The 25,334-nt window shown below is 34.7% G+C and overlaps 2 protein-coding genes, 1 long non-coding RNA gene, 1 other non-coding gene and 1 pseudogene across 4 annotated transcripts; 3 read left to right on the plus strand and 2 right to left on the minus strand.

The window, feature by feature from the left end:
- Window positions 1-12,114: 12,114 nt before the first annotated feature.
- LOC133702758 (cytochrome P450 716B1-like) lies at window positions 12,115-14,145 on the plus strand (annotated as a pseudogene).
- A 152-nt stretch (window positions 14,146-14,297) lies between these two features.
- LOC133677455 (uncharacterized) lies at window positions 14,298-15,945 on the plus strand. Its single transcript, XR_009835788.1, has 2 exons — window positions 14,298-15,044; window positions 15,257-15,945. It is a non-coding gene; the product is annotated as an uncharacterized LOC133677455 (long non-coding RNA).
- Window positions 15,946-16,198: 253 nt separating this feature from the next.
- LOC133677450 (uncharacterized) lies at window positions 16,199-20,961 on the minus strand. Its single transcript, XM_062099527.1, has 7 exons — window positions 20,522-20,961; window positions 19,369-19,509; window positions 18,894-19,259; window positions 18,364-18,609; window positions 17,411-17,503; window positions 16,818-17,018; window positions 16,199-16,724 (listed from the first exon to the last, which is right to left on the minus strand). Exons 1-7 carry the CDS (start codon window positions 20,837-20,839, stop codon window positions 16,509-16,511), a joined length of 1,581 nt encoding a protein of 526 aa, XP_061955511.1. The 5' UTR covers window positions 20,840-20,961; the 3' UTR covers window positions 16,199-16,508.
- Window positions 20,962-22,612: 1,651 nt separating this feature from the next.
- On the minus strand, window positions 22,613-22,684 carry TRNAM-CAU (transfer RNA methionine (anticodon CAU)). The gene has a single exon. It is a non-coding gene; the product is annotated as a tRNA-Met (tRNA).
- Window positions 22,685-22,747: 63 nt separating this feature from the next.
- On the plus strand, window positions 22,748-25,324 carry LOC133684658 (vacuolar protein sorting-associated protein 22 homolog 1). Its single transcript, XM_062106854.1, has 7 exons — window positions 22,748-22,948; window positions 23,056-23,166; window positions 23,439-23,574; window positions 24,154-24,308; window positions 24,650-24,757; window positions 24,843-24,932; window positions 25,052-25,324. Exons 1-7 carry the CDS (start codon window positions 22,898-22,900, stop codon window positions 25,151-25,153), a joined length of 753 nt encoding a protein of 250 aa, XP_061962838.1. The 5' UTR covers window positions 22,748-22,897; the 3' UTR covers window positions 25,154-25,324.
- Window positions 25,325-25,334: the final 10 nt, after the last annotated feature.

Genomic DNA, 25,334 nt, shown 5'->3' on the forward strand with positions numbered 1-25,334 from the left:
TTAAAGAACAAAAACTTTCTTATCTCTTTAATTCTCTGCTGTAAAAGTTCGAGTTGATCACAAAACCAACAGTATCCTTGGGTATTTTTGTGAGTTTAATATTTGTTCATTCTCCCAAGAGTGGTGGCGATTTCCTAGTATCTATAAAGGGTTGAACATGATCTAATCTCTATTTTTCTTTCTTCCCGGCCATTTGTCCTTTCCATCCATCCACATATCCAGAATTTCCATTGAAATTACAGCCCCCTTGTGCTGTATCAGCAAAATCTTAGTCTTCTCATCAATAGAACTGGTGTCTAATTCAATTTGTGCATATTGTTTGGATTTTCCATCCTCATAATCTTGTTTTAATAAGAAAAATTTACCTATGGGACAAGAAAAAAATGCATTTGAAGTGACCACACCAGTCCCTGAGAATACTTCCACACCAGCTATGCCTGGCTTGGTCCATGAACTATAACATTTCACTTCTGCAAAATATGAAAGTGAAATTTAACTTGGTAAGGTGACTTGAGATCTGCCATAAAGATAATATTAAGGTTTGGTAGTTTTTCCTTTAAACTTCAAGGGAGAGGCTCAAACCCGAGATTTCTTGGTGAGAGGCAGACATCGGTGCCAGTTGAGAGTCTGCATCTTTCCATTATCCCACATAGCCTGCCGTATTAACGTTCCTGCCCAAAATGAGAAGGCAAGTGACAGAGAAATGAAGTGGCTGAATGACAGACCTGACCTGGATCTCAATTTACCTAATAAAACCAAGATCTATTTCAAATAGACATTTTCTTTTTAAAGCAACATCAACATGAATTAAGTGAGACATGCTTCTGATGAAACCAGAAATATAAGAGAAGTAGCATAGGTTGTCAGAACAATTTTCTTGTATGTTCTGTGTTACACATTTCTGCGCCTGATAATCTTTCCCCAACCACAGGACAACAGTTGAGAACTAGGAACAGCTACAGTGTTTGCTCTCACAGCATCATCTATCAGCTGTGAACTTTTTTTTCCTGCTGTAATATTCACAAATCACATTGGATGGAAACCATTTGCACAGGACATTAAAGCATCTTTCTTCATGCAATCATATGGTAAAACAGATTCACAGAATAAATGAATGATCCAACAATGTTGATTGGTGTAATAATTCTTTGTAAGTAAACAAAATCACAACAAATCTACAAATAATAATTATGCTACTGATCGGTATTGAAATTTACCAAATGAATTACTATTCAGAAGTAAAACTAGAATTTTATAGAATTAACCATCTAAATTAAACTAAAGTAATTGACAAAAGTTAATTAAAAAAACAAAGAATAAAACTTAATTAAGTTGTAGAGATAATAATAATAATAAAAATAAATCTAGAGAGCTTTTGATTTTATTTGGTTTTGATGTGACCCAACAATATTGATTGATGTGATAATCCTTTGATAAGTGAACAAAACCACAACAAATCTACAAATCTGTAATTAAGTAATAATTATATTATTAAGTAATGAAATTTATCAAACAAAATACTATTTAGAAATAAAACTAGATTTTATAGAATTAACCATCTAAATTAAACTAAAATAATTGATAAAAATAAATTAAAATAATAAAGAATAAAATTTAAGATTGTAGAAATAATATTAATAAAAATAAATCTAGAGCTTTTGGATTTACCTAGTTAATTCCATGTAATTTATTATTTCTAATTATATAATTCTAAATCTTTATATTAATGATTAAAAAATCTCTGTAACAATCTAGTTTTTTACTCTATTTTTTTTATAAAATTTCCAAGAAAATACAAAATTATCAAAAAAAATTGTTTTTGACGTGATTAGACCCATTTTTCAACCATTTGACTTATTGTTTTCGTATTAATAATTTTTTCTAAAAAAATAAATAAAAAAACTCAATCAAAGAAAAAAAATTTTAATGAAAAAATAATAAGTAACAGTTTAGAAATTTTTTCACTAAATTAGTCCTTATTTTTTTTCCGTTAAAAATCTTCTTTCACTTCGATTTCTTTCACCTCTTCCAATTATTTTAGAGTCAAGGAGCACTATCCACCAGTCATCAGAGTTCATATACCCAACGATAGCCACCTCTATCTTCTTCCATACGAGGCAACAACAATTGTTTCTTCTCTCTCTTTTATCTCAACCGACGAGATCTCCATTGCAGTACCTGTTCCTTCTGCACAACAACAACAAATTAATTCCTTATGACAGCAACAGCCTCTTGCAGTAGCTTGAGGTGTCTCGATCTCTCCTTAGTCGATTTATAAATTCAGATTATTTTTTTAGAAAACATTGCTAAAATATTGTGAAATTTAAGGCAAAATACTCATTGTTGTGTATAATTTTTAGACTATTTGGACATTGTTGATTTGGATTGACGTGTATTTGTGATTTGAGATGATTTGATAATTTTTGTTAGATTGTTAATTTATTTTCAGGATTGTGATTGCTATTTGAATATTAAATGTTGGTTCACAAATTATGCTTGAATTTATATTGATTTGAAAATTAAATATTGATCTATTGGTTATACTTGTGTCCATGTTGATTCATTTGATTTAATATGCAATTTCAATGAAGTTCATGAAACTAACAATATTTAAGTTGGTTTTTTTTTTTTTGTATTGTTGGATTATAAAACTGGTGAATGATGAATAAATAGTTTGTGCAAATTGTCTAAAAATTAAAGCATATTGTGATTGCCTCTTTAAAAGGTTACAAGACTTTTAAAGAGGTCAGAAAACCCTACACTCTCTTAAAAAACAACCAGGAATTTGAATTCATAAAGGAAATAAATAAAAAATCCGAATTAAAACATAAAATCTAAAAAAAATATAAGAAAAATACTAAAAACTATCATATCAAGAATATCTGTGCTCAAATCATGATTTTGAAAGATTCAACGACCCATTCAGTGACATGGTGGCTATCATAGGAAAAATTGCGTGCTAGTTTTGGCCATTCTAGATATTTTCTTGAATCTAGACCTATCCCATTGATATATAAAGGTATCTACTAGGTCATCCACATAGTCTGATTAAGCCAAATTTTCATATAGTAACGTCAGATCATCACTCGACAACTCATAACCACTTTGTCTACTAGCCCAACTACATCATTGGTCCATTGATTTCATTCTGGCTAGAAATTCCTATTACTTCATTACTATAAAGTTGACTCTAAGAAATTTTAGGATTTGTACAACCCTCAAGCTTAATGACATCTTGAGCTTTTTTCTTTGTGAATTTTAGTGGTTGATTCCAATCCATAAAAGAAATTGAATAATCAAGAATTTTAATTTTAACACCATTATCATCTTAATTAAGAAACTATCTCCTCTACTTATGCCTTTGAAATAGATCCTTAAAATTTATTATAAGTTCATGATCACTCTCTTTACAATCCTATAGTTTTTTCTTCTTCATCTCCATCTAATTGATTGGATATATAATTCTTTATTTTGTCCCTGCAACTTTATCATTGTCAATTGAGGAGTTAATTATGTAATTTGTTTCTTCATGCCTTTTATTACCGAAATCTCTTTCTTGAGGAATAACCTTTTCATCCCCTCTTAAAGGAACATGCCCTATTTCATTACTATCTTTTTTAACCATTTAATAGCATTCAACAATTAACCATCGGAAATCATTGAATATGAGAAATCTTTATGGATTGCTTTGTTCAAAACACAACTTCGTCTTAATGGGAAATTTCCTATCCACAATTCATTCTATCCCCAAAACCTTCATGTTTCTATCTAGCCAAACGATTCACTAATGGAAAAGAATATCATAAACCATAGACTTCTTTTTCATCTATCTGTACATTGAAAACTCTTACTATGAAAGGAAGTCTGGCGCAGATCTAGGACCAGCTGGTAGGCCACTGAGATATCCCATCCACCAGGATGGTCCTATTATTTGGTTAAATCAAATAAAATACCATCCAAATTGGAGTGGCTGTTGAAGTTTGGTACCTAAGCTAGAACATGATTACTTAGTAGTAATCTACTGCATGGTTATCTAATTGTTAGCTGAGATCATTATTTAGATTAGGATATGTTTTTGAATTCATTTGTTAAGTTTATCTAGGATTAAACTAGCTTGTATACATTTTCTTAGATAAAGGAGAAGATGGCTGGTACGTCTCTTGTTTCTGTTTTCCTTAAAATTCTGTAATGGTTGTTTCTCTTTCTATATAAATAAAAGACTTGGGATGGCAGTAACCAACAACTCAATTCTGCTCTTTGTTCTTTATACTAAAAGACTAAGTTCTGTGTTCTTTCTTTTTTGTTCTTTCCATCGTGGACTTAGTTCTTTGTTCTTTTTCTTCATCAGCAAAAACAAAAGTTTGTTCTTTATATTACTACATTTGGTATCAGAGCTTTAGGATCTTTGAAGGGGTTTTTGTGAGTGAGAAACATGAGAGTACAGTGAGGATAAATCAAAGCTTTCTGCTTTGAAGGTTGGTGAGTGAAAACATGAGAGAATAAGTGAGTTTTTTTTAAAAAAATGGATTCTGCAAACTTTTCACCAAAAACACCATTGTTTACAGGGCAGAATTTTGGTGTGTGGGCTGTAAAATGGAAACCTATCTCAAAGCTCTTGATTTATGGGAGATAATGGAAAGTGATAGGTAACCTACTCCTCTAGGTAACAATCCCACAATTGCACATATGAAGTTTTTCAATGAAGAAAAGGTAAAGAGATTCAAAGCTCTTTCTTATCTTCATAATGCTGTAAGTGAAGACATCTTCACAAGGATCATGGCGTGCAAATCTGCCAAAGAAACTTGGGATAAATTAAAAGCAGAGTTTCATGGTGATGAGAAGTCAATAAGGATGCAGATTTTGAATCTGAGAAGACAATTTGAAGGTCTAAAGATGAAAGAAACTGAAACCATTAAAGATTTCTCTTCTCAAATTTCAAAACTTATGAATCAAGTGAGACTTTTGGGAGAAGATTTTCCAGACTCAAGAATTGTAGAGAAAGTACTGGTGAGTCTGCCAGAAAAATTTGAACATAAAATTTGTTCTTTAGAAGATTCAATTTTTTTTTTCTGAAATGAGCCTATAAGAACTGGTAAATGCATTGCAAGCTGTGGAGCAAAGGCAAGCTTATAGACAAGAAGGATCAAGTGAAGGAGCTCTTATTGTAGTTTACAAGGAGAAGAGTCGGGCTAAGAATATTTTCAGAAATAATCAAGAAGGAAAAAGAGAAAGAGAGAGGCTGGAAATCTACTAATTGGCAACAGAATAGCAATAACAGCTTCACTAGAGGGAAAGAGAAGAAAAAGCATTTTCCTGCTTGCAAATACTGTCAAAAAACTAATCATCTTGAAGCCTGGTGTTGGCTCAAGAATGTTCAATGCCGAAACTACAAGCAATTTGGTCACATCCAAAGATTCTGCAAAAATAAAGTAGAAACTGAAAAACAAGCTCAAGTAGCCGATTGTTCAGAAGTCAAAGAAGATCTTTTATTCATGGTCACAATACAAGACATGTGTAACTCAGCCAAGGCAAAGGACTCATCATGGCTCACTGATAGCGGCTGCACTAACCATATGACAACAAACTTAAGCTTATTCATAGACTTGGATAAAAGCTATCTATCTAAAGTCAGAATTGGCAATGGAGACTTTGTGAAGGTTGAAGGAAAAGGAGCAATTGAAGTAGAAACACTGTCAGGTACAAAAACTCTTAAAAATGTTCTTTATGTGCCTAAGATCAACCAGAATCTAGTTAGTGTGGGACAATTGATTGAATCTGGCTATTCAATATTCTTTAATGATGGAGTGTGTGACATTAAAGATAAAAATAGAGTACTTTTGCTTTCTGCAAAAATGATGAACCGAAGTTTTAATGTTAATTGGAATGAAGTTTGTTTGAGTACTAATTCTTATGAGAACAATGAATCTGTTCTTTGGCACAAACGGTTGGGACACTTCAATTATGCAACTCTAAAGAGAATGGCTGACCAGCAGATGACTCACGGGTTACCAGATATTTAAGAACAGCAGATTATTTGTGAAGCTTGTCAGTTGGGAAAACAAACTAGAGTTGTTTTTCCTGACAATGCATATAGAGCATTGTCAAAACTCCAGCTTGTACACACAGATGTGTGTGGACCTATGCACAATGAATCATTAAATGGTTCAAAGTATTTTCTTCTATTTATTGATGATTTCAGTAGGTACTGTTGGGTTTACTTTCTAAAATCCAAATATGATGTGTTTGCTGAGTTTGTTAAGTTCAAGGCAGCAGTTGAACTAGAAACAGGAAACAAATTGAAGATATTGAGATTTGACAATGGAGGAGAGTATACCTCTCGACAATTTAAAGCATACCTGGCTAAAGAAGGGATTAAACACCAGCTGACTGTTCCCTACACACCTCAGCAGAATGGTGTAAGTGAAAGAAGAAATAGAACATTGATGGAGATGGCAAGATGTTTGCTATATGAGAAGAAGTTGCCATTGAATTTTTGGGCAGAGGTAGTAAACACAACATCATATCTTATAAATCGAATGGCTTCAAGAGTTTTAGCAGATAAAACTCCTTATGAACTCTGGTATGGTTTTAAACCCAGTATTGATCATTTAAAGATGTTTGGCAGTATTTGTTATGTTTTGAAACCTGAAGTTAGAAGAAGAAAACTTGATCAAAAGGCTGATATAGGGATTCTTATAGGCTATAGTTCAACATCTAAGGCTTATAAAATTTATGATCTGAATTTTAACAAAGTTGTGGTTGCTAAAGATGTCAAAATTGTAGAAAATGCTACTTGGGACTGGAAAAATTCATCAGGTGAAGGATCAAAACAGTTGCAACACGATGAGTTGGATGTTGCAAAAATGATTGATCAACAAACGAATGCTGCAGAAAATATTGAGCAACAAACTAAGTGGGATGCTGCAGAGAATATTGATGATCAACCAGTAAAGGGGACAAGATCTCTATCAGATATTTATAGCAGGTGCAATGTAGCTGAGGCAGAACCTATAGATGTTGAAGAAGCCATGAACTCTCAAGTTTGGATAGCAGCAATGAAGGAGGAGCTTGCAATGATAGACAAGAATCAAACATGGATGCTAGTTGATAGACCAACTCACAAGAAGGTAATTGGAGTGAAATGGATTTTCAAAACAAAAGTAAATGCAGATGGTAAGATCAACAAGCATAAAGCCAGACTTGTAGTGAAAGGATATTCATAAGAGGCAGGGATCAACTTCACAGAAACTTTTGCTCCAGTTTCCAGAAATGAAACAATGAAGCTCTTGCTTGCTCTAGCAGCACAAAATGGTTGGTATATATTTCAGTTGGATGTTAAATCTGCATTTTTGAATGGTGTGCTAAATGAGGAGATTTATGTTGAACAACCTGTTGGTTTTGAAAAATCAAATTCAACAAACAAAGTATATTTACTGAAGAAGGCATTGTATGGACTGAAACAAGCTCCTAGAGCTTGGTATAGCAGGTTGAATAATCATCTTTTAAGCTTAGGATTTAACAAGAGCATGAATGAGGTGACTTTATATGTGAAACATGCTGATGGACATAAACTCATTGTATCAGTTTATGTTGATGATTTGCTAATCACAGGGGACAAGGAGCAGCTTATAGAGGAATTTAAAACCAATATGAAAGACATGTTTGAGATGAATGAACTTGGTTTGTTGACATATTTTTTAGGAATGGAAGTAACTCAATCTAATCAAGGTTACTTTCTTTGTCAAAAACGTTTTTCCTTGAAAATACTGGACAATTTTGCAATGAGTAAATGCAAGCTAGTAAGCACACCTATGATACAGGGGTAGAAGCTAATGAAAGAGGATGGATCATCAAAAGTTGATGGGAAAGTTTACAGGAGTCTAATTGGGAGTTTGCTGTATTTAACAGCCACACGTCCTGACATTCAATTTGCTGTGAATTATCTTTCCAGGTTCATGCAAGATCCAAGTCAAAACCATTTTGTGGCAGCTAAGAGAATATTAAGATATTCGAGAGGGACTGCAGGTTTTGGCATACATTTTGTGAAATCTAGCTCAATCAATCTTGTTGGATTTTCGGACAGTGACTGGGGAGGAAGTGATGAAGGAATAATGAGTACTTCAGGCTACTGCTTTGCTGTGGGAAAGAGTGTGTTCTGTTGGAATTCAAAGAAATAGTCGGTGGTGGCACATTCTACAGCAGAGGCTGAATACATAGCTGCTTATGTGGCAGCAAAATAACTAATATGGCTAAGAAAGATGCTAAGTGATTTGGACTGCAATTAACAAAATCCCACAACATTGTTTTGTGACAACATGTCAGCTATAGCCATTTCTAAAAATTATGTCTTTCATGACAGAACCAAGCACATGAAGATCAAATTTCATGCAATCAGACAGTTTCAGCAAGAAGGGGAACTAGAACTATGCTACTGCACTTCTGAAGAACAGCTAGCAAACATTTTTACTAAACCGTTAGCTAAAAACAGGTTTGAAGATCTGAGGGCAAGAATTGGAATATGTAGCTTTGGAACTAAGGAGGAGTGTTGAAGTTTGATACCTAAGCTAGAACAGGATTACTTAGCAGTAATCTACTGCATGGTTATCTAATTGTTAGCTGAGATCATTATCTAGATTAAGATATGTTTTTGAATTCATTTGTTAAGTTTATCTAGGATTAAACTAGCTTGTATACATCTCCTTGGATAAAAGAGAAGATGGTCGGTACGTCTCTTGTTTCTGTTTTCCTTAAAATTCTGTAATGGTTGTTTCTCTTTCTATATAAATAAAAGACTTGGGATGACAGTAACTAACAACTCAATTCTGTTCTTTGTTCTTTATACTAAAAGACTAAGTTATGTGTTCTTTCTTTTTTGTTCTTTCCATCGTGGACTTATTTCTTTGTTCTTTTTCTTCATCAGCAAAAACAAAAGTTTGTTCTTTATATTACTACAGTGGCTTGGATGGGTACGTTCCCGGTAGGTTGGGTTGGGTGTGTGTTGCAAAGCCTAACAGCAAAGTGCAACTATAGAGCCACAAAGTGATCCGACAATGAAATGTCTCAAGTTCTTTCAGCTAGGACATTTTGCATATTTATTGTCTCCCTTACAAACAACGTGAAAAATTGTCTTTTTACTGATTCAAACCGTATGCATGATTGGTGAAGCTGTACTACTGACATTTGTTATGGGCCACGACTCTATCTCTTGAATGGATAACGCCGTCTCTCCTGCTGGTATTGTTGCTGGGATAAGATAAGATCAATCATGTTCTCTTACTGTTCCTGCAATTCGCTTGTTGGATTCTATATATGATGTTGTAAGAGAGGAAGAGAGACAGAAAGAGAGAGTTGGAGTAATTTTGTTGGATAAATGAAGGGACTAATATGAATAGTAAATAGGTATTTGATGGAAATCTAGATCATATTTTGTTTCTAACACATGCTGTAGAGGAATTGCAAGGAGATGACAGATTCATTTCAGCCTTGTGCTGCAACTAATGCTGCTTTCAGTATCTTTTCTCTTGTGAACTAGCTATTGCATCATTCTGCTGTGTGTTACCTCTTACATTGGCAATCCTTTAATAAAAAATTTCCTAAGCCCTACAGCTAGATTTTCCTTTTTGTTATGCAGTGCTCGCACAACTGAGGTTCTGTAGAAAATCGCAACCTTACAAGAAGAAAATATGAAGATTGGAATTTAATTAACTTGGTAACGTGGCTTCATGAGAGCTCTGCCAAAGAAGTAATATTAAGGCTTGGTTGTTTCTCCTTTTAAATACAAGGGATATGCTTAAACCCGCTATTTCCTTGGGAGAGGCAGACATCGGTGCCGGTTGAGAGTCTCTATACATTGCTTGTCTCACTGTAAAAAATGAGAAGACAAGTGATCTTTATTTTTACAGAGGAAATCTTTATGTTATAAATTCTGAATAATATAAATATTCTATTCTGAAATAATTTATAAGATTGTTTAAATAGGAAAAAAAAACAACAACAAAATATGGAAAGAACTTGATGGAAGATGCTCACACTCTTAGTCCTAACTAGACACATTAATTTCAAGTGCTCTCAGACAGTTCTCATCTCAACTTCATTGCAATCGATTTGATTGGTCTTATTAGTCTTACATAAACTTGATAGCGTATGATTTCAGGAGCATGATTCTACTGATGAAAATCATATCTGATCGATATGATCAAATTAGATGATGATTTTCAATATATCATAACTCCATCAGCATTTCAAAGCAATATCACAACACCATCCACATATATATCAAAGCAGATAAGATTATATCTGCCAATCACAGCAGCATAAGCATATCACAGTAGATATGATCATCATTAAAGCTTGATTATTATCTGATGATGTTTTAAAATTTAAGATACTTAGAATTATAGTTTTTTAGTGGTTGAATAATAGGTTTAATTGAGTGTTCTTGCTATTTATTCTAATCTCATAGCAAAGAAAGATAGTAGCTTAATGTATGAATTCTAATACATGCAAAACAATACCTTTTTGGTGGATTTAGGAACCTTCATATGTTTAAGTAGTATATTCGTAGAGATAATAAAATAAATATGTAAGAAAACATTAAATCCTACAAACAAGATTGTTTTCTTGTTTTGGTATGAAATAAATATTTTGTAAAAAAATTGTGTTATTTATACTTTCTAAACCTTATTTTTTTGCTTGAGTGAAGGGATTGGAAAATCATTGCACATTGACAATATTAATACGGAATAAATAATATTAATGATGAACAAATATATTTTACATTTTTATTAATAAAATAGAATGTTATAGATCATAAAAGAATCTTGTATATCTAGGATCAGGATGTGAATAAAGTAAGATTCAGGTTAAAAAGCTCATGTCAGTAAAAAATTCCAAAGACCAGGTGTTAGATCTAGGAAGGCTGGACTAAAAAAATTAAGCTCCAGTTGCGTGATAGGGCCCAAGAGGTGCCTGAAGCTTGGGCTCAAACATGTTTTTAGACTCCCTAGGGCTTGGATCATTGTTAAAAGGTAAACAAAAATTTATTTAAAAAATACTGATAAATCCTTGCTATATATTGTTTGATGATTTCCTACTATTATAGTTGTATAATATCTTAGCCTTATTAAGCTCCTATAATATAGAGTTTTTTTTTCCTTGTAACTTTATCTATTTACTTCTTCTTTTTTATGATATCATAGCTTACACCAAGTAGTAGTTAATAAAATTAATGAAATTTGTCTAAGTTTTAAAGTCAAATAATATAAATGTGTTAAAAAGTAGTATAAAAATTATTGCTGGGCCTCATTTATAGATTGATATGATTTTTTTGACAACAGTAACTAATCAGGGTCTGCAACAATATTATTTTTCAGACTGGAATCTTTCTTGATTGATAATGACATTGTTACAAATGAAGAAAACATCAGTTTGTTTTTCCTTTACTGTTGATAATATTTGTCCCCTTCCATCAATATATGTCTTCCAAAGAGTTTGCTAGCAGCACTGATAATTTCGATGGGGGCAATGCTGCATGCAAGCAAGCCTTTAATTAAAATAATGGATGCTGTATCATTGCAGGTAAGATAAACCCAATAATGGATGCTGTATTATTGCAGGTAAGGTAAACCCCGGCAACTTGCTTGTTGGATTTTACGTGTTGAAAGAGAGAGTTGGTGTGCTTTGCCCCCCAGACACGTGGTTTGCGAGTAACTAGTAGTGATCTATCTGGTTAAATGGTTCGTAATTAATGTATGCAAAATGTGACTCCATCTCTCTGCCAAAAAAAATTATCTAGTGTTTGGAGTGCACATGGAACATGAAGTAATTTTTTTTCCTCTCCCATGCCCGAGAATATTCTTATCCTCGTCTACAGGAAAAAACAGACAAGAGAATTAAGAACAGCTACAAATTTTGCTCTCACATCACCATCTATCTGCTGCAACTTTTTACCTTTTCCCGCTGCAACTGTGACAAATCATATTTGGTGATAGCTCATAGTGAAATCAATAATGCAGATGTGTTCATGCATCTTTTATTATCATTATAATCAAGATCAATAATTTGTTGCTGGTCGGTAAGATCAGCCAAAAAACTGTCCACGTCAATCTTTTGTAGGTCTAAAGAGCCCTATCTGGGTCAAAATCCCAAAGATTACAATCTGAATCCTCATACATAATTTGTCCCCTGAGCACTCCTATTTAGTTGACTTACTCAGTCTCTGAACCTACTACATCAGAGCTTGCAGAAGCCCTTTCCCAACACATATAACCACACAGCCCAAAGAAAAAAGAAGAAGAAATGAATCCATTCTTCACCATTTTCTTGTTCCTTGTCCCCGTCTTCCTTCTTCTTGTCAAGGGAAGAAAATCATCCAACAAATTACCTCCAGGTTCACTGGGGATTCCCATGTTAGGCCATAGCCTGCAGCTTCTCAAAGCAATGAGAACCAATACTGCAGAAAAATGGCTTCACGAAAGGATACAAAAATATGGCTCAATATCAAAGCTGACCCTCTTTGGCAAACCAACTGTTTTCATATATGGAAATGAAGCAAATAAGTTTGTATTCACCAGCGATAGTAGCACGATCTCCTACAGTCAAACAACGTCTCTGAAGATGATTTTGGGAGACCGATGTATAGCAGAACTCTGCGGACAAGATCACAAGCGCATCAGGGATGCACTCCTATCATTTCTAAAACCTGAATCATTGAAAAACTATGTGGGGAAAATGGATGAGGAAGTAAGGATGCATATGGAGACGCATTGGAAAGGAAAACAAGAGATCACTGTATGTTATGAAGTTTCCTATGAATAAATTTCCCTTTTTTAATTAAATAAAGATTACTAATTTATATAAGTCGTTTTGTGCTTGCTAATAGGTCTTACCCTTAATGAAGAAGCTATCGTTCGATGTCATTTGCTCCCTTCTATTTGGAATCGAGCAAGGACGAACTCGAAGAGATAAGCTTGTGACTTGGTTCCAACAAATGATAGGAGGACTATGGTCAGTCCCCATTAACTTGCCATTCACACGCTTCAATCGTGGCCTTCGTGCAAGTGCAAGGGTTCGAAACTTTTTGAAGGATCTCATAGCTGAAAAAGGGTGCTGATCCTCACCAGGACCTCATCTCTTGCTTGCTTAGCACCCGTGATGAAAACAATGGAGAAGGGATGACCGAGAAGGAGATTGTGGATAATGTTATTCTTGTTTTGACTGCAGGACATGACACTTCAGCTATTCTGATAACTTTCATGATCCGGCTTTTAGCTATTGAACCTTCAACCTACGCAGCTGTTCTTCAAGGTATGCATGAACCTTAACTCTTTGAAACCTTGCCGAAAAACACTTCTTGATTACACACAATATTGCCGCGGCAGAACAAGAAGGGATAGCTAAAAGCAAGCCCAGGGGAGAGTTGTTAACTTGGGAGGACCTTGCCAAGATGAAGTACACATGGAAAGTAGCATTGGAAACTTTGAGAATGTTCCCTCCAATCTTTGGTGGCTTCAGGAAAGCTGTTAAGGATATAGAATACAACGGATACATCATTCCTGAAGGGTGGCAAGTTAAATCCTCAGTTTTCAGTTTCTATCTTCTTAAGCTGCTTTAGTGCTTAACAGTAAACTGAACCCTTCTATCTCTGATACTTAGATATTCTGGACAATGAATATGACTCACATGGATGACAGCATATTCACCGAACCATCGAAGTTTGATCCGACCAGATTCGACAACCAAGCTTCAATCCCACCTTACAGCTTTATTGCATTCGGAGGAGGGCCTCGGATGTGTCCAGGATATGAATTTGCAAAAATCGAAGCCCTCGTTTCAATCCATTATCTGGCCACTCAATTTACATGGAAGTTAAGTGCAGATACTAGTTTCAGTAGGAATCCAAGGCTCATGCCATCGGAAGGGTTACCAATCAAAATCATACCAAAGAAATAAAATGAAAGCTCTATTTTCTCCCCCTCGCTGCACCCCTAATTCAGAAAAATAAATTGCAGTGTGAGCTTATCTCGTAGCCCTTCCCGCGTATGCGCGTATGATTTTTTTTCCCATAATTATCATGTAATTGTTTGGTAACGTAATGTTATGTTTATCTAATTGTTATTTTAGAAAACTTTGGAATACATATTTTTATATATCTTAGGCATGCTTATAATTTTTTTATCAATTATTATTACTCGATAAATAGATCCTTAATTATGCTTGAGTATTCCATATATACACTTTAATTTTCTTTTTAGTATTTTCTAAATTCATTGTCTTAGGAAAAAATAATGATTTTCTTTTTAGTATTTTTTGTGGTTAGTGTGCTTGTGGAAAAACAAAAAGTCATATACATTCTATGAATTTAACATATATTTTTGTCTAGAAATTCTTTATATAACAATCAATAAAAATGCACTTGGATTGTTTTATCATATCGTTGTTCTTTGATGAAGAAACGATGTTGAGAAAAGTTGTCTTTGCTGATTAGAGGTCAGATCAGCTAAGACGAAACATTTTTTAACTTTCTTTGACCGCCCATTGAACTCAGGCCTCAACCAAGGATCATAAGCCCCACACCTTTGTGTGAGTGTTTTTTTTTTGGCTAAGTGTCACTAGATCAACCGACCATTGGTCTCTGATCCTCTGGTAATCAATTGAAGACTGCCTGTAGTTGTCTTTGTTGGAGGTATTGTCCTTGATGAAGACGCTAACATTCAACATCATCTGCTCCTGTTTGGAATCGAACGAGGAGCTAGAAGAAATAAACTTGTTACTTGGTTTCAGCAGATGATGGGTGTGGTCAATCCCCTTCACAAGCTATAACCGTAGCCTTCAGGCAAGTGCAAGGATTCGAGATATGGGGAAGGATCTCATAGGTGAAAAGAGGGTTGGAACTTGCACAGAAGAGTTCTGATCCACGCCAAGATCTCATCAGTTGCATGCTTAGCACCCGTTATGAAAACACTAGAGAAGTAATAACTGAGAAGGGAATTGAGGACAATGGCTTGCTTGTTATGACTGCAGGACATGACACTTCATCTATTCTGGTAACTTTCCTAATTCGGCTTTTAGCTAATGATCCTTCAATTTATGCTGCTATTCTTAACGGTATACATGATGTATTCTTCTACTCTGCAACCGACAATCTGTACCGGAAATCTGAGCAGCATAAACAACACCAATATGCAAAAATGTTTTGAACATAAACACTTGAAATGCATTGCATGTCAATGATGACGATTATTATTGTATTTTGCAGAGCATGAACAGATCACGATGAACAAGCAGAAGGGACAGTTGTTAACTTGGGAGGACCTTGCTAAGATGATTACACGTGGAGAATAGCACAGGACTTGAGAATCTTCCCTCCTGTCTTCGGTTGCTTCAGGCAAGCCGTGAAAGATAAAGAATACAATGGATACCTTATTCCTTAAGGTTTTTTTTTCTCTTTATTGCTTTCGTGCACAACATTTATCGAAACTCTTCATTTATGACATTTAGATATTCTGGGCAATAAATATGACCCACACAGACGATAGCATACTTCCAGAACCGTCATAGTTTGACCCAACCAGATTCGAGAACCAAGCTTCAATTCCACCTTACTGCTTTATATTCATTCCACTAGGAGGTGGCCCTCGTATATGTACAGGACACGAGTTCGCAAAGATTGAAACCCTGGTTACAATCCATCACCTCGTCACTCGATTTACATGGAAGTTTTTGGCAGATAATTTTTTCAAAAGGGATCCAATGCCAGTTCCAACTAAAGGACAGACAATCCAAATCATGCCAAAGACAAACCTTACATTCTAGTTTTCTACATCTAAACAACAGAACTGGTCTAAACGAGTTTGTAGCAAAAAGATGTTCTGGTATTCCAGCTTCGAGTCTTGACTACTTAGCACTATCCCACTTATTATAGAATGGTTGCTGTTATGCAGAGCAGATTCACTTGATCAAGCTAGATGATTTCTTTCAAAACCAAGGATAATATGTCCGTATTAAACGAATGAAAAAGATGACAACTACCTAACTGAAACGTGCGACTTGTATGGCATAGCACTGGCACTTAACAAAAATATACAAGATTAGTATTCCCAAAAGGGAACATCTTGGCGAACGCAACAAGCAAAGCATCTTTCTCCACTATTGCATGAAATTGAATGTGACAAATGAGATTATGGAAGCATATCAGAAATTGGAACAAATTCTGTTAAAATAACTAGTAGAAGTGGCAACTATGGACCAATTCAGCTTAGACAACTGCGATGGAAAGGAATGACTGAAACAATCACATTCCATGCGTGTAAATAGTCTGCCATGTGGCTAATGTATACGTGTAAGAGAATTAACAGCTAATAGTTTCTGTAGTTTTAGACTATCATTGTCATATTTACATTCACTAACAAACCCTTTTGTTTAGCTGCTTCCATGCATCAAATCAAAGAATAATGCAGCCGCTGGCATCAACTATGATTTTACATCCACATCAAGAGATGGGAAGCCATTTAGCAATTCTGTGTTCTAAAGTACTTTGGGGGAAGCGATGGGCACCTTTCATTCATATGGGGGTAAGGATCCATGGTATTGTATTCTGGTAGTTCCATTCGATACTGCCCTTTAATCTGACAAAATGGGAGCTTCACATCGTCTCCATCATTACACCACTTTGGCAGGCGGCTTGAATTGTTTTCAAAAAACCTTAGTGTGTAAGCATCTTTGATCTGCATTTTCATCAAGAAAATGAATACATTCAGGGGGCGGTGATGGGGAAGAGCAGCAGAACAAATTTTAGTAAGTGTACTTGGAAGACTAACCGTAAATTCAGTCACTTGTACAGAGCTACTAATTGGATCAAACAGTCCTGCTTCCTTGTACATTTCCAGGACAAAAGCAATACATGAGGTCGACTTTCCATCAGTATACAACCAATCATCCTGTTCAGGAATTGTCAACAATTTTCCAAAAGATGACCCACGCTTTTCAACTTCTACCAAGATATCAGGAAGATCAAGGTCCTACATGGAGCACAAAAGTTAAAATCACTGTTGATAGAATCAGACACAGACCTTTCAGAAGAAAACCTACACCTAATTTTCTGACTTCAGAAGAGTAAATTCACGCAGCCACTTGAAAACTCAGCTACACTCATCTAATCATCTTGACTCCCTTGGATATGTGGCTTGGTGATCAAGAACTAACCATAACATCTGGATAAAGCTAACGAGATAAAGGATGGGAGTAACAGGCTAACAACTTTTAGATGTTTTAGATACAAATGACCAATTCCTAAAAATCAACCAGTGATTGATAGCATGTGCATGTATTTAATTGAACCGTCTAAACAACTTAAATCATTTGATAAGCTATTCAAATAGCATAAAAATGCTGGATTGATTTATTAAGATACCTGAGTTCCAAGTCGTTTGTTCAAGGCTTCATTCCACATGTTGGCAGCATATTCAGGTTGTATGTGATTCCAAACTGTCATAAAAGAAGCAACCTGCACGACCACAAAACTGGCAATCAAAACTATGTAGACCAAAAACCTCAAAGTAAAGCTGTACGTACAAAAGAATTTTTCTGTAAAAATTCTGACTGATGCTGCTGCTTAAAACTTCTGAAACCAATATTTTCATCAATTGGTTCTTTAGATATAATACTCTCCAGTACCCCTAGCAGATCAAATGCGCATCTTGAAATATTTAAGGATTGCAAACAAAAGAATTGTTCTGCAAAACTTGGAAAACATTCTTTGGCTGATACTGCTGGTTAAACTTCTGAAACCAATATTTTCACCACTTGGTTTTTAAGTTATAATACTATCCAGTACCCCTGGCAGATCAAATGCACATCTTAAAATATTTAAGTATAATATTCATAACAGCATCACAGTGAAATTCTTCAAGTTTTTTGAAGATGCCACATATGGCTCAAACTTGTCAATGGCAGTTAACCATCACAAATGTAGCATGCATATAAGCTAGGCTTCAAGCTTCATTTCATCAAGATTACAAGTTCTTATTATACTAGACGTTTTATCTTACAAATTTACAACTTATGTTATGAAGACATCAGCATACAACTTCACGATATAATGCCAACACAACTTTCCTAGACAAACTAGGCAGAAACAAGAAAATTAACTCATCACTGTAATCTTCTTCCTTATCTAGGGGTAACAACATGATGCACATCATACATGGTTAGCCTTGGGGAAGAGAGAGCTGGAAAATATCTTGTGATGACCCATCTACTTTAGAAATGAAAAAATCATGTTGTCTGGTGTCCATAATATGAAGGTAGAAAAATAAAGAAGAAATAAATTATAGCAGCAGCATTAACATGGATAGTTTCTAATACCAGATGAGCATCCAATGGTGGTGGATAGTTCCCATCCAGAGTGTCTATCCAGCTGAATATCAAGTTATGATATCCATAAGGTTTTCCTTTCATGCTCAAAGCATACTCCCACGCAGCAGTCTCATTGAACTTAGCTCGCACATCAAGATGCAGAGGAAGCAGTGCAATATGTGGATTTGAGTTGTCCTTATTCAGCTCAAATTCCCACCATTCATCCCAGGGTAACACAGCAATAACATCTTCTCCCTGCAAAATGGACGAAAATGTTCAAATTAGCCAGACAATTAATGTGGCTATCTCGGTTTCTCCTGAGATCGCCAGGTGTCCAGAAAGAACTAAACATGAATGTTTTGGGGAAATGCCATATCCTGGGCAGTATCACACCTTCACATAAATCATTGGACAAAGAATAGAAAAATATTTTTTTAAAAAAAACCAAGTGGTGATGTTAAATGTTGTTCTATCAAATATAGGTTGCCCCATTGAAGTACTATATAGTAACATATTTTAGCAAGCTCCACTTAGCTTACCTGTTCATTTTCATTTCCTGATTCACCAACCCATAGTTTTCCTTCAGAATCCCGTAAAAAAACAGCAGAATGACCAGCATAAGCTCCACTGACCCACTTCTCCAAAGTCTCAAAACCACCCCATCTTCCACGAATTTTTGATATAACAAGGAAGTCACCAGAGTGAATATCATCAACACTGATGTTGGTAGCCCAAGGCTGAGGACGCTGTTCAAAGGTAGCTCCCATGTGTTTCTCCAGGAACCCAATATTAGAATTCTCACCCCATCCAGTATTTGTAAATAAGGGAAAGACATCCCACAGTGCTTGAAGGGTTCCGAGCATCCCCGCATGCATAAGGAAAATAGAGACTCCCCGATTTTTCACCTGATTTCATTGAAAGTAAGATCACAACAGTAGCTCCAATCTTAAAACCAAAAATAAAACAAACTAGCTAATGTATTAAATACAGAAATGACAGGAAGTGGCAACTTACATATTCGTATTCAGCTTTGCTTTCCCACTCTTTAAACTCTAATGTATGTTCCCGAGATAATAAGTAATAATCCCATGTCACACGATATGGAGTGGCAAAGACATAAATATCCATGCATGTCCAGCTGTGAGCATTGCTAACCTAAACAGGATAAAGACACATTTCAAATCACTACAATTACAAAAAAAGGTGACCACTCATAGGTGCTTACACAGATAAACCACCAAAAGTAAAACTTACATGGACTAACAGAAGTCGAGTTCTTTCCCTCAACATAAAAACATCCATTTACCATATAACAAATCCTAAAAATTTCAACAAAATGAACCAGACTCCAAGCTAGAAAAGGTAAAATAAAACTCAAATGCGATGCTCCAGGCATTGCAAAGCCCGAAAAAGATCAAATTCAGTTCTAAAATTTAACAAAATTCAAATCCCTACACTAAATTCTCCAATTCAACAAAACAGCTAAAAGAAAACAAACCAGTCACCATAAAAATTCAAAAAAAAAAAGTCAATTAAAACCTGGATTCGTGCTACAGGAACTCAAATTCACCAGACATTCAACTCATGCAAACCACGTACCAAATTCTCCAAATTTTCAACAAAACCAACTAAAATGAAATCAAAACAATCACACCATATCCCCATATTTACTTCCTTTAAGACCAAGATACCAACCAAACGAGCTTCAACTCACACTAAAATAAAACACATCCAATATCATTGCCAAGATAGTAAAAATGATCAAAATTCCAACAAAACCAAACAAAACAACCACACCGAAACCCGAAATTGACTTCCTTCCACACCCTGAAAAGCTTCAATTCCACACTAAAACCTAATACATTCAATATCCAGATACCAAAACCTTCAAATTTCAACAAAAACATCAAACTTCTCAAGATTTATATTACCATAAAACAAGAATTTCCCACCACCATATTAAAAACCCAGAAAGCAAATCCCCCAAAATTCAATCAAAATCAACAACTTCAATAAAACCCAAAACACCAAAAATCCACATATTTATTACCTTAAATATGGATGTAGTACAATCAAATTCAAAACCCAGATAGAAAAATCCTCCAAAATTCAATAAAAGCCAAAAACTTCAACAAAACCCAGAACCAAAAGTTAACATATTTAATACCTTAAGATGAAGCGTACCACCACCAAATTCACTACCAGTCTTATTATGAAACTCCATCCAAGCCCGGTTCTCGTAAAAGCAAGCACCTTTCCAGTCACCGGTTTCATTTAAAGCAGAGGCAGCACCAACAAATGTGGGCAATAGGTCTACAGCACCATGTAGGCGATTGAGAATAGGCCATGAAACTTGTCTTGGTAACCAAGGAAGCAAATCCTGAGGATGGAAGGGTAATTTTACAGCTAGAGATGATTGTGGGGTGACAAAGAAAAGAAAGAGGGAGATTGTCAGTAATGTTTTCAAAGAGATAGATGGCTCCATGAGAGAGTAAACTGAAGAATTGAATTGAAAGTTGCTTGCTTTTGTATCTCTCTCTCTTTGTTTGCAGTTTCTATGGAGTGTAGATAGAGAGGACCAACAAGAAGGGAAGATAATTTTGTACTTCAAGGTCATTGAATTTTTATTTATTTTTTTCTCTAATGAAAGTACATGTCCTGTCATGACATGATTGGTGTATTTTGTCCTTATATTCAAGTTTTCTCATTTTGACTAATTATAGTTAGGGAAATGGACAAATTGGTCCCCATACTATTATACTTGTTTCAATTAAGTCTCCCATCTATCGAGATATCCATCTTCGTATCGTACCTGTATGATGTATCTATATTTGCAATATTTTTCAATTTAATTATTAGAAAAATCATTTTGACCTGTGTATTAAGGAACAAGAATTTCTCTTTGTATTTCTTTAAGTTGGAGCCAAAACTTACTTACTAGCATTGAAAGCCAATATAGTTTCGGTCCTGTTTGTTTATTTGTTTTTATGGTTGGAAAATATTTTTTTTTTGTAAAGATCTAATTTTTTTAAATTAGTTTTATTAGTGTTTTTGAATATATTTTTTTTGATATGATAGGTCAAAAATAATTTTTATTTAAATATCATTTTAATATATTTTAAAATAAAAAATATTTTAAAAACTAACAATTATCATAATATTACTTTGAAAACTAACCATTATCATAATATAAAACGAACTTTTAAAGATCATACAAAGAAAATAGTATACGAGATGTTTAAGAGTGTTGTAACAGTTACTTTTTAAAGTGTTTTTTATTTAAAAATATATCAAAATAATATATTTTTTTATTTTTTAAAAAAATTATTTTAAATATCAGAATATCAAAACGATGATCCAAAAACATTAATTTGAGCACTTGAGGTCGTGCCCTAGCGGTCCTAGCAGGGAATTCCTTGCCTCTGCACCAAAATTCAACTTTCTATGCGCACGCTTATTATCCTCGCGGTGTCTTACCTGTCTACTAGGCTTCCAGAGTGTTTAATGAGTCTGAGGATTAGTCGTGGTGCGCGTAAATTAGCCTGGACACCCCGAGTTATATAAAAAAAAACATTAATTTAAAATAAATAAATAAAAAATATTATGCATGCCCCGATAGCTTTTTTTTATATATATAACACTCTTTATGTAAGGTATTTTGCGTAAGAGAAGTGGAGCATCATCAACGATAGACTGGGTGTTTAGCAGGCTGTCGAGCTTGGCCCAGAGAAATAACAAATAATTAAATAAAGATGAGCACATGAAGGAAACTTTTTCGCATCGCCATGCTTTATGCAGACATTATCAGTAGCCATATCTTTAGAAATTGATAAGAGTTTTAAACATCCGAGCATCCTCGTGGAGAAAGCTTTCCTTGAGAGTCTTGTAGTTTTGTTCAATACCCTCCTTCATCTTAAGCTAGATCATCCTTCCATCAAATTCATATAGTAGTTTTTTTAATCTATTTTAAGATTATATTTGATAATGCGGTTTAAACATATTTTTTAAAATATTTTTTCTTGAAAAATTATTAAATTGATGTTTATTAAGTGTTTTTTTTTTAATTTTGATATATTAATATTGAAAAAAAAATTGAGTTTTTTTTATATATTTTCAACAAAATGGAGGCGTGTTACAAATCAGAAAGGGCAGTATTAAATTTAGAGAATAAAATGAGGGACCTAATTGTAAATAAAAAATAATACAGGAGAGCGATTAAATAAAAAACTAGCGAGTGGGGAGGTAGAAGCTACTCTTCTATCAGAGCCTGGTTTCGATCCAGGGACCTGTGGGTTATGGGCCCACCACGCTTCCGCTGCGCCACTCTGATTGTTGAAATCAATTAGCAGCAAATTAATATATCAGATAACTTCTTCTTGTCTTCATGGTTCTTTTCCTTGACCGTCTCTTCCTCTCTTCCACTTCTTTATTGCAGCAGCATCCATAAAAAATATACTAACCAAGAAAGCAATTCAGAAGTTCAAAGCTTTGATCAAAACCCACAAAATAAATCAATCAAAGAAACAATCTTTTATCAAGAAGAATGAGGAGGAGACCTGGTATTGGTGGGTTACAAACAGCAGCTGCTGCCAGGGTAACTATTGTTTGATTCATAGATTTCATTTTTGTTAGTTATACTGTTAAATATTTATTGTTGCTGAATTGTTGTTTTTATTTTTGGTTTCCATAATGCTATTGAAGGATCAATATCGGTTACTAGGAGAAAATGTAGCAAAGCTAAGAACTGATCTTATGAAAGAACAGCTTGCCACTTTTCGTTCTCAGCTTGAAGATTTTGCCCGTAAACACAAGGTAAGCTGATAGAACTCTGTATTATATCAATATATTTTACTATTTGAAGATGAAAGAGTTAGGATTTTTACTGCTGAAGTTGTGAATTCAAAGGTGTTTAATTCTGTTATGGTAAAGAATGATGAAATTTTGGGCTTCTTTGATAAATTCATTCCTAACCCAGTTGCTAATTTTGATGGATTTTGAGAAAAAATGAAGGGAAAATAGTATGATTGTCAAGGTTGTGACTTTTATGGAAACTGGTATTGAGATTTTGATGTGGGCTGGTGCAGAATGATATTCGAAAGAACCCAACTTTCAGGACGCAATTCCATGAGATGTGTGCTAAAGTTGGAGTGGATCCACTGGCATCGAATAAAGGTTTTTGGGCAGAGCTGTTAGGGATCGGTGACTTCTATTATGAACTTGGTTAGTACTGTTTCTTTCTTGATTATAATGGTGCTGTCTGTATGAACAGATACATCTTCTATTATGAACTTGTGTTTGAGGTTTCGAGTGTCTTTGATGCAAGAAAAGAAGGTGTATCGGTTGCTTACAAGAATGTTATACATGCATTCTAAGAACATTTATTTGCAGTTTGTATTGGAATCATTTGACATGTTTGCAAGAATACATCACCTAAAAGGCTATTTAACTAAAATTAATTACTTTGTTTTGTAATAAGACCGTTGGTGGGTCTCAAATTGAGCTCTGATTTAATTATTGAGGATCGAAACCTTATGGCTTTAAATTCAAAGATCTTTGGGGGATTACCAGTTAGAATGTTGTATTTCGAAAAAGTACAGTTTAATTTTTCTGATGGTGAATCATATAATCTTTGGTGCATTATGTGATTCTTTGTTCTTGAGGTATTAGGTTGTGACTTGGAAATCTTTTTGTTCCTCTAGTTCCTGCATTCCACTTTCAAGTCTAATCTTTTCAGCGTATAGCATGTTATTCAATAGTGCTCTAAAATTTCATTAATGATAAATATCTACTTGGCTCCAGGAGTGCAAATTGTAGAGATATGCTTGGCAACAAGACCTCACAATGGAGGTTTGATCAACCTGCAAGAACTCTGTGCTCTGCTTCGGCAGAAACGAAAAAGTGATCGTGAAGCTGTGTCAGAGGATGACTGTTTGCGTGCTATAAGTAAGCTGAAGGTTTGTATTAAGGAGCTTTTGTGGTATGTGTTCTATTGATACTAGCTCTGTTTGAGAAACAAGATGCAAATGCAAGGTGAAGTTTTTCTACTGTTTAGTGGGGGCAACAGAACATTTTTATGTGTATGGTGTTTGCAAATTAGTTTAGATGCATAATGCTTGCTGTAAGATAGATTAGTCTTTGCATTTGCTTTCACAGTGTTATATTTCAAGCATGCAATAGTGTTGTTCTCTATTTCATGATCAGCAATAGAGTTACATGTCTCAAGTTAGTTTCCTGGCAGCGTTTGTTAATTGACCGAGTGATACATTATTAACATCCAGAGCTTGAATCTTTTCAGATATTGGGCAGTGGTTTTGAGGTGATTTCTGTTGGGAAAAGAAAGCTTGTTCGGTCAGTTCCAACTGAGTTGAACAAAGACCATAATGAAATTCTGGAGCTGGCTCAGGTTTTTCTATTTTCCATATCTTAAAATATCATCTTCATCAAAGAACAAGTCTCTCATGTTGCATCATACTTCTTAATTCTATCAGGCTCAAGGTTTTGTGACTGTTGATGAGTTAGAGAGACGGCTTTCTTGGACATCTGGTCGTGCTACCGATGCCCTTGATACTTTATTAGATGTAAGTGTTTGTCACCAGTATTTTATTACACATAGTCCAATTTCTCATCTACCCCATTCTCACTTCTCAAACAATTGGATTCTTGGGGTTCTTAAATCCTTATTGGTGTATCAATGCAGGAAGGACTTGCTATGATCGACGATGGCCATAGAGATGGCAAACGCCGCTATTGGTTCCCCTGTGTATCTTCCATCTCCACTTCAGTGGTTTCTGATATTTAATACGTGGTTCTTTGTCTCTCCACGTCGTTTATAGCTGTACACTGACTTAAAAGTGCCATAGGCATTTGATTTTTCTCCTCCTTATTTGTTGTGTTGGAGGAGCTATGAAAGTTTCAAATACAATTTTGAGTTTTTGACAGAAATTAATGTATGCTGTTCCCCTTCCCTGCTTGCCTTCCTC

Source organism: Populus nigra, chromosome 1, assembly GCF_951802175.1.
Source record: "Populus nigra chromosome 1, ddPopNigr1.1, whole genome shotgun sequence".
NCBI lineage: Eukaryota > Viridiplantae > Streptophyta > Magnoliopsida > Malpighiales > Salicaceae > Populus > Populus nigra.

Coding starts and splice junctions, on each gene's coding strand:
- LOC133677450 (XM_062099527.1), bottom strand. CDS start 20,839: ATGGAGCCATCTATCTCTTTGAAAACATTACTGACAATCTCCCTCTTT. Junction 19,260..19,368: donor GCAAAGCTGAATACGAATAT/GTAAGTTGCCAC, acceptor CAATGAAATCAG/GTGAAAAATCGGGGAGTCTC. Junction 18,610..18,893: donor CAGGAAATGAAAATGAACAG/GTAAGCTAAGTG, acceptor TCCATTTTGCAG/GGAGAAGATGTTATTGCTGT.
- LOC133684658 (XM_062106854.1), top strand. CDS start 22,898: ATGAGGAGGAGACCTGGTATTGGTGGGTTACAAACAGCAGCTGCTGCC. Junction 24,309..24,649: donor GTGCTATAAGTAAGCTGAAG/GTTTGTATTAAG, acceptor GAATCTTTTCAG/ATATTGGGCAGTGGTTTTGA. Junction 24,933..25,051: donor CCCTTGATACTTTATTAGAT/GTAAGTGTTTGT, acceptor GTATCAATGCAG/GAAGGACTTGCTATGATCGA.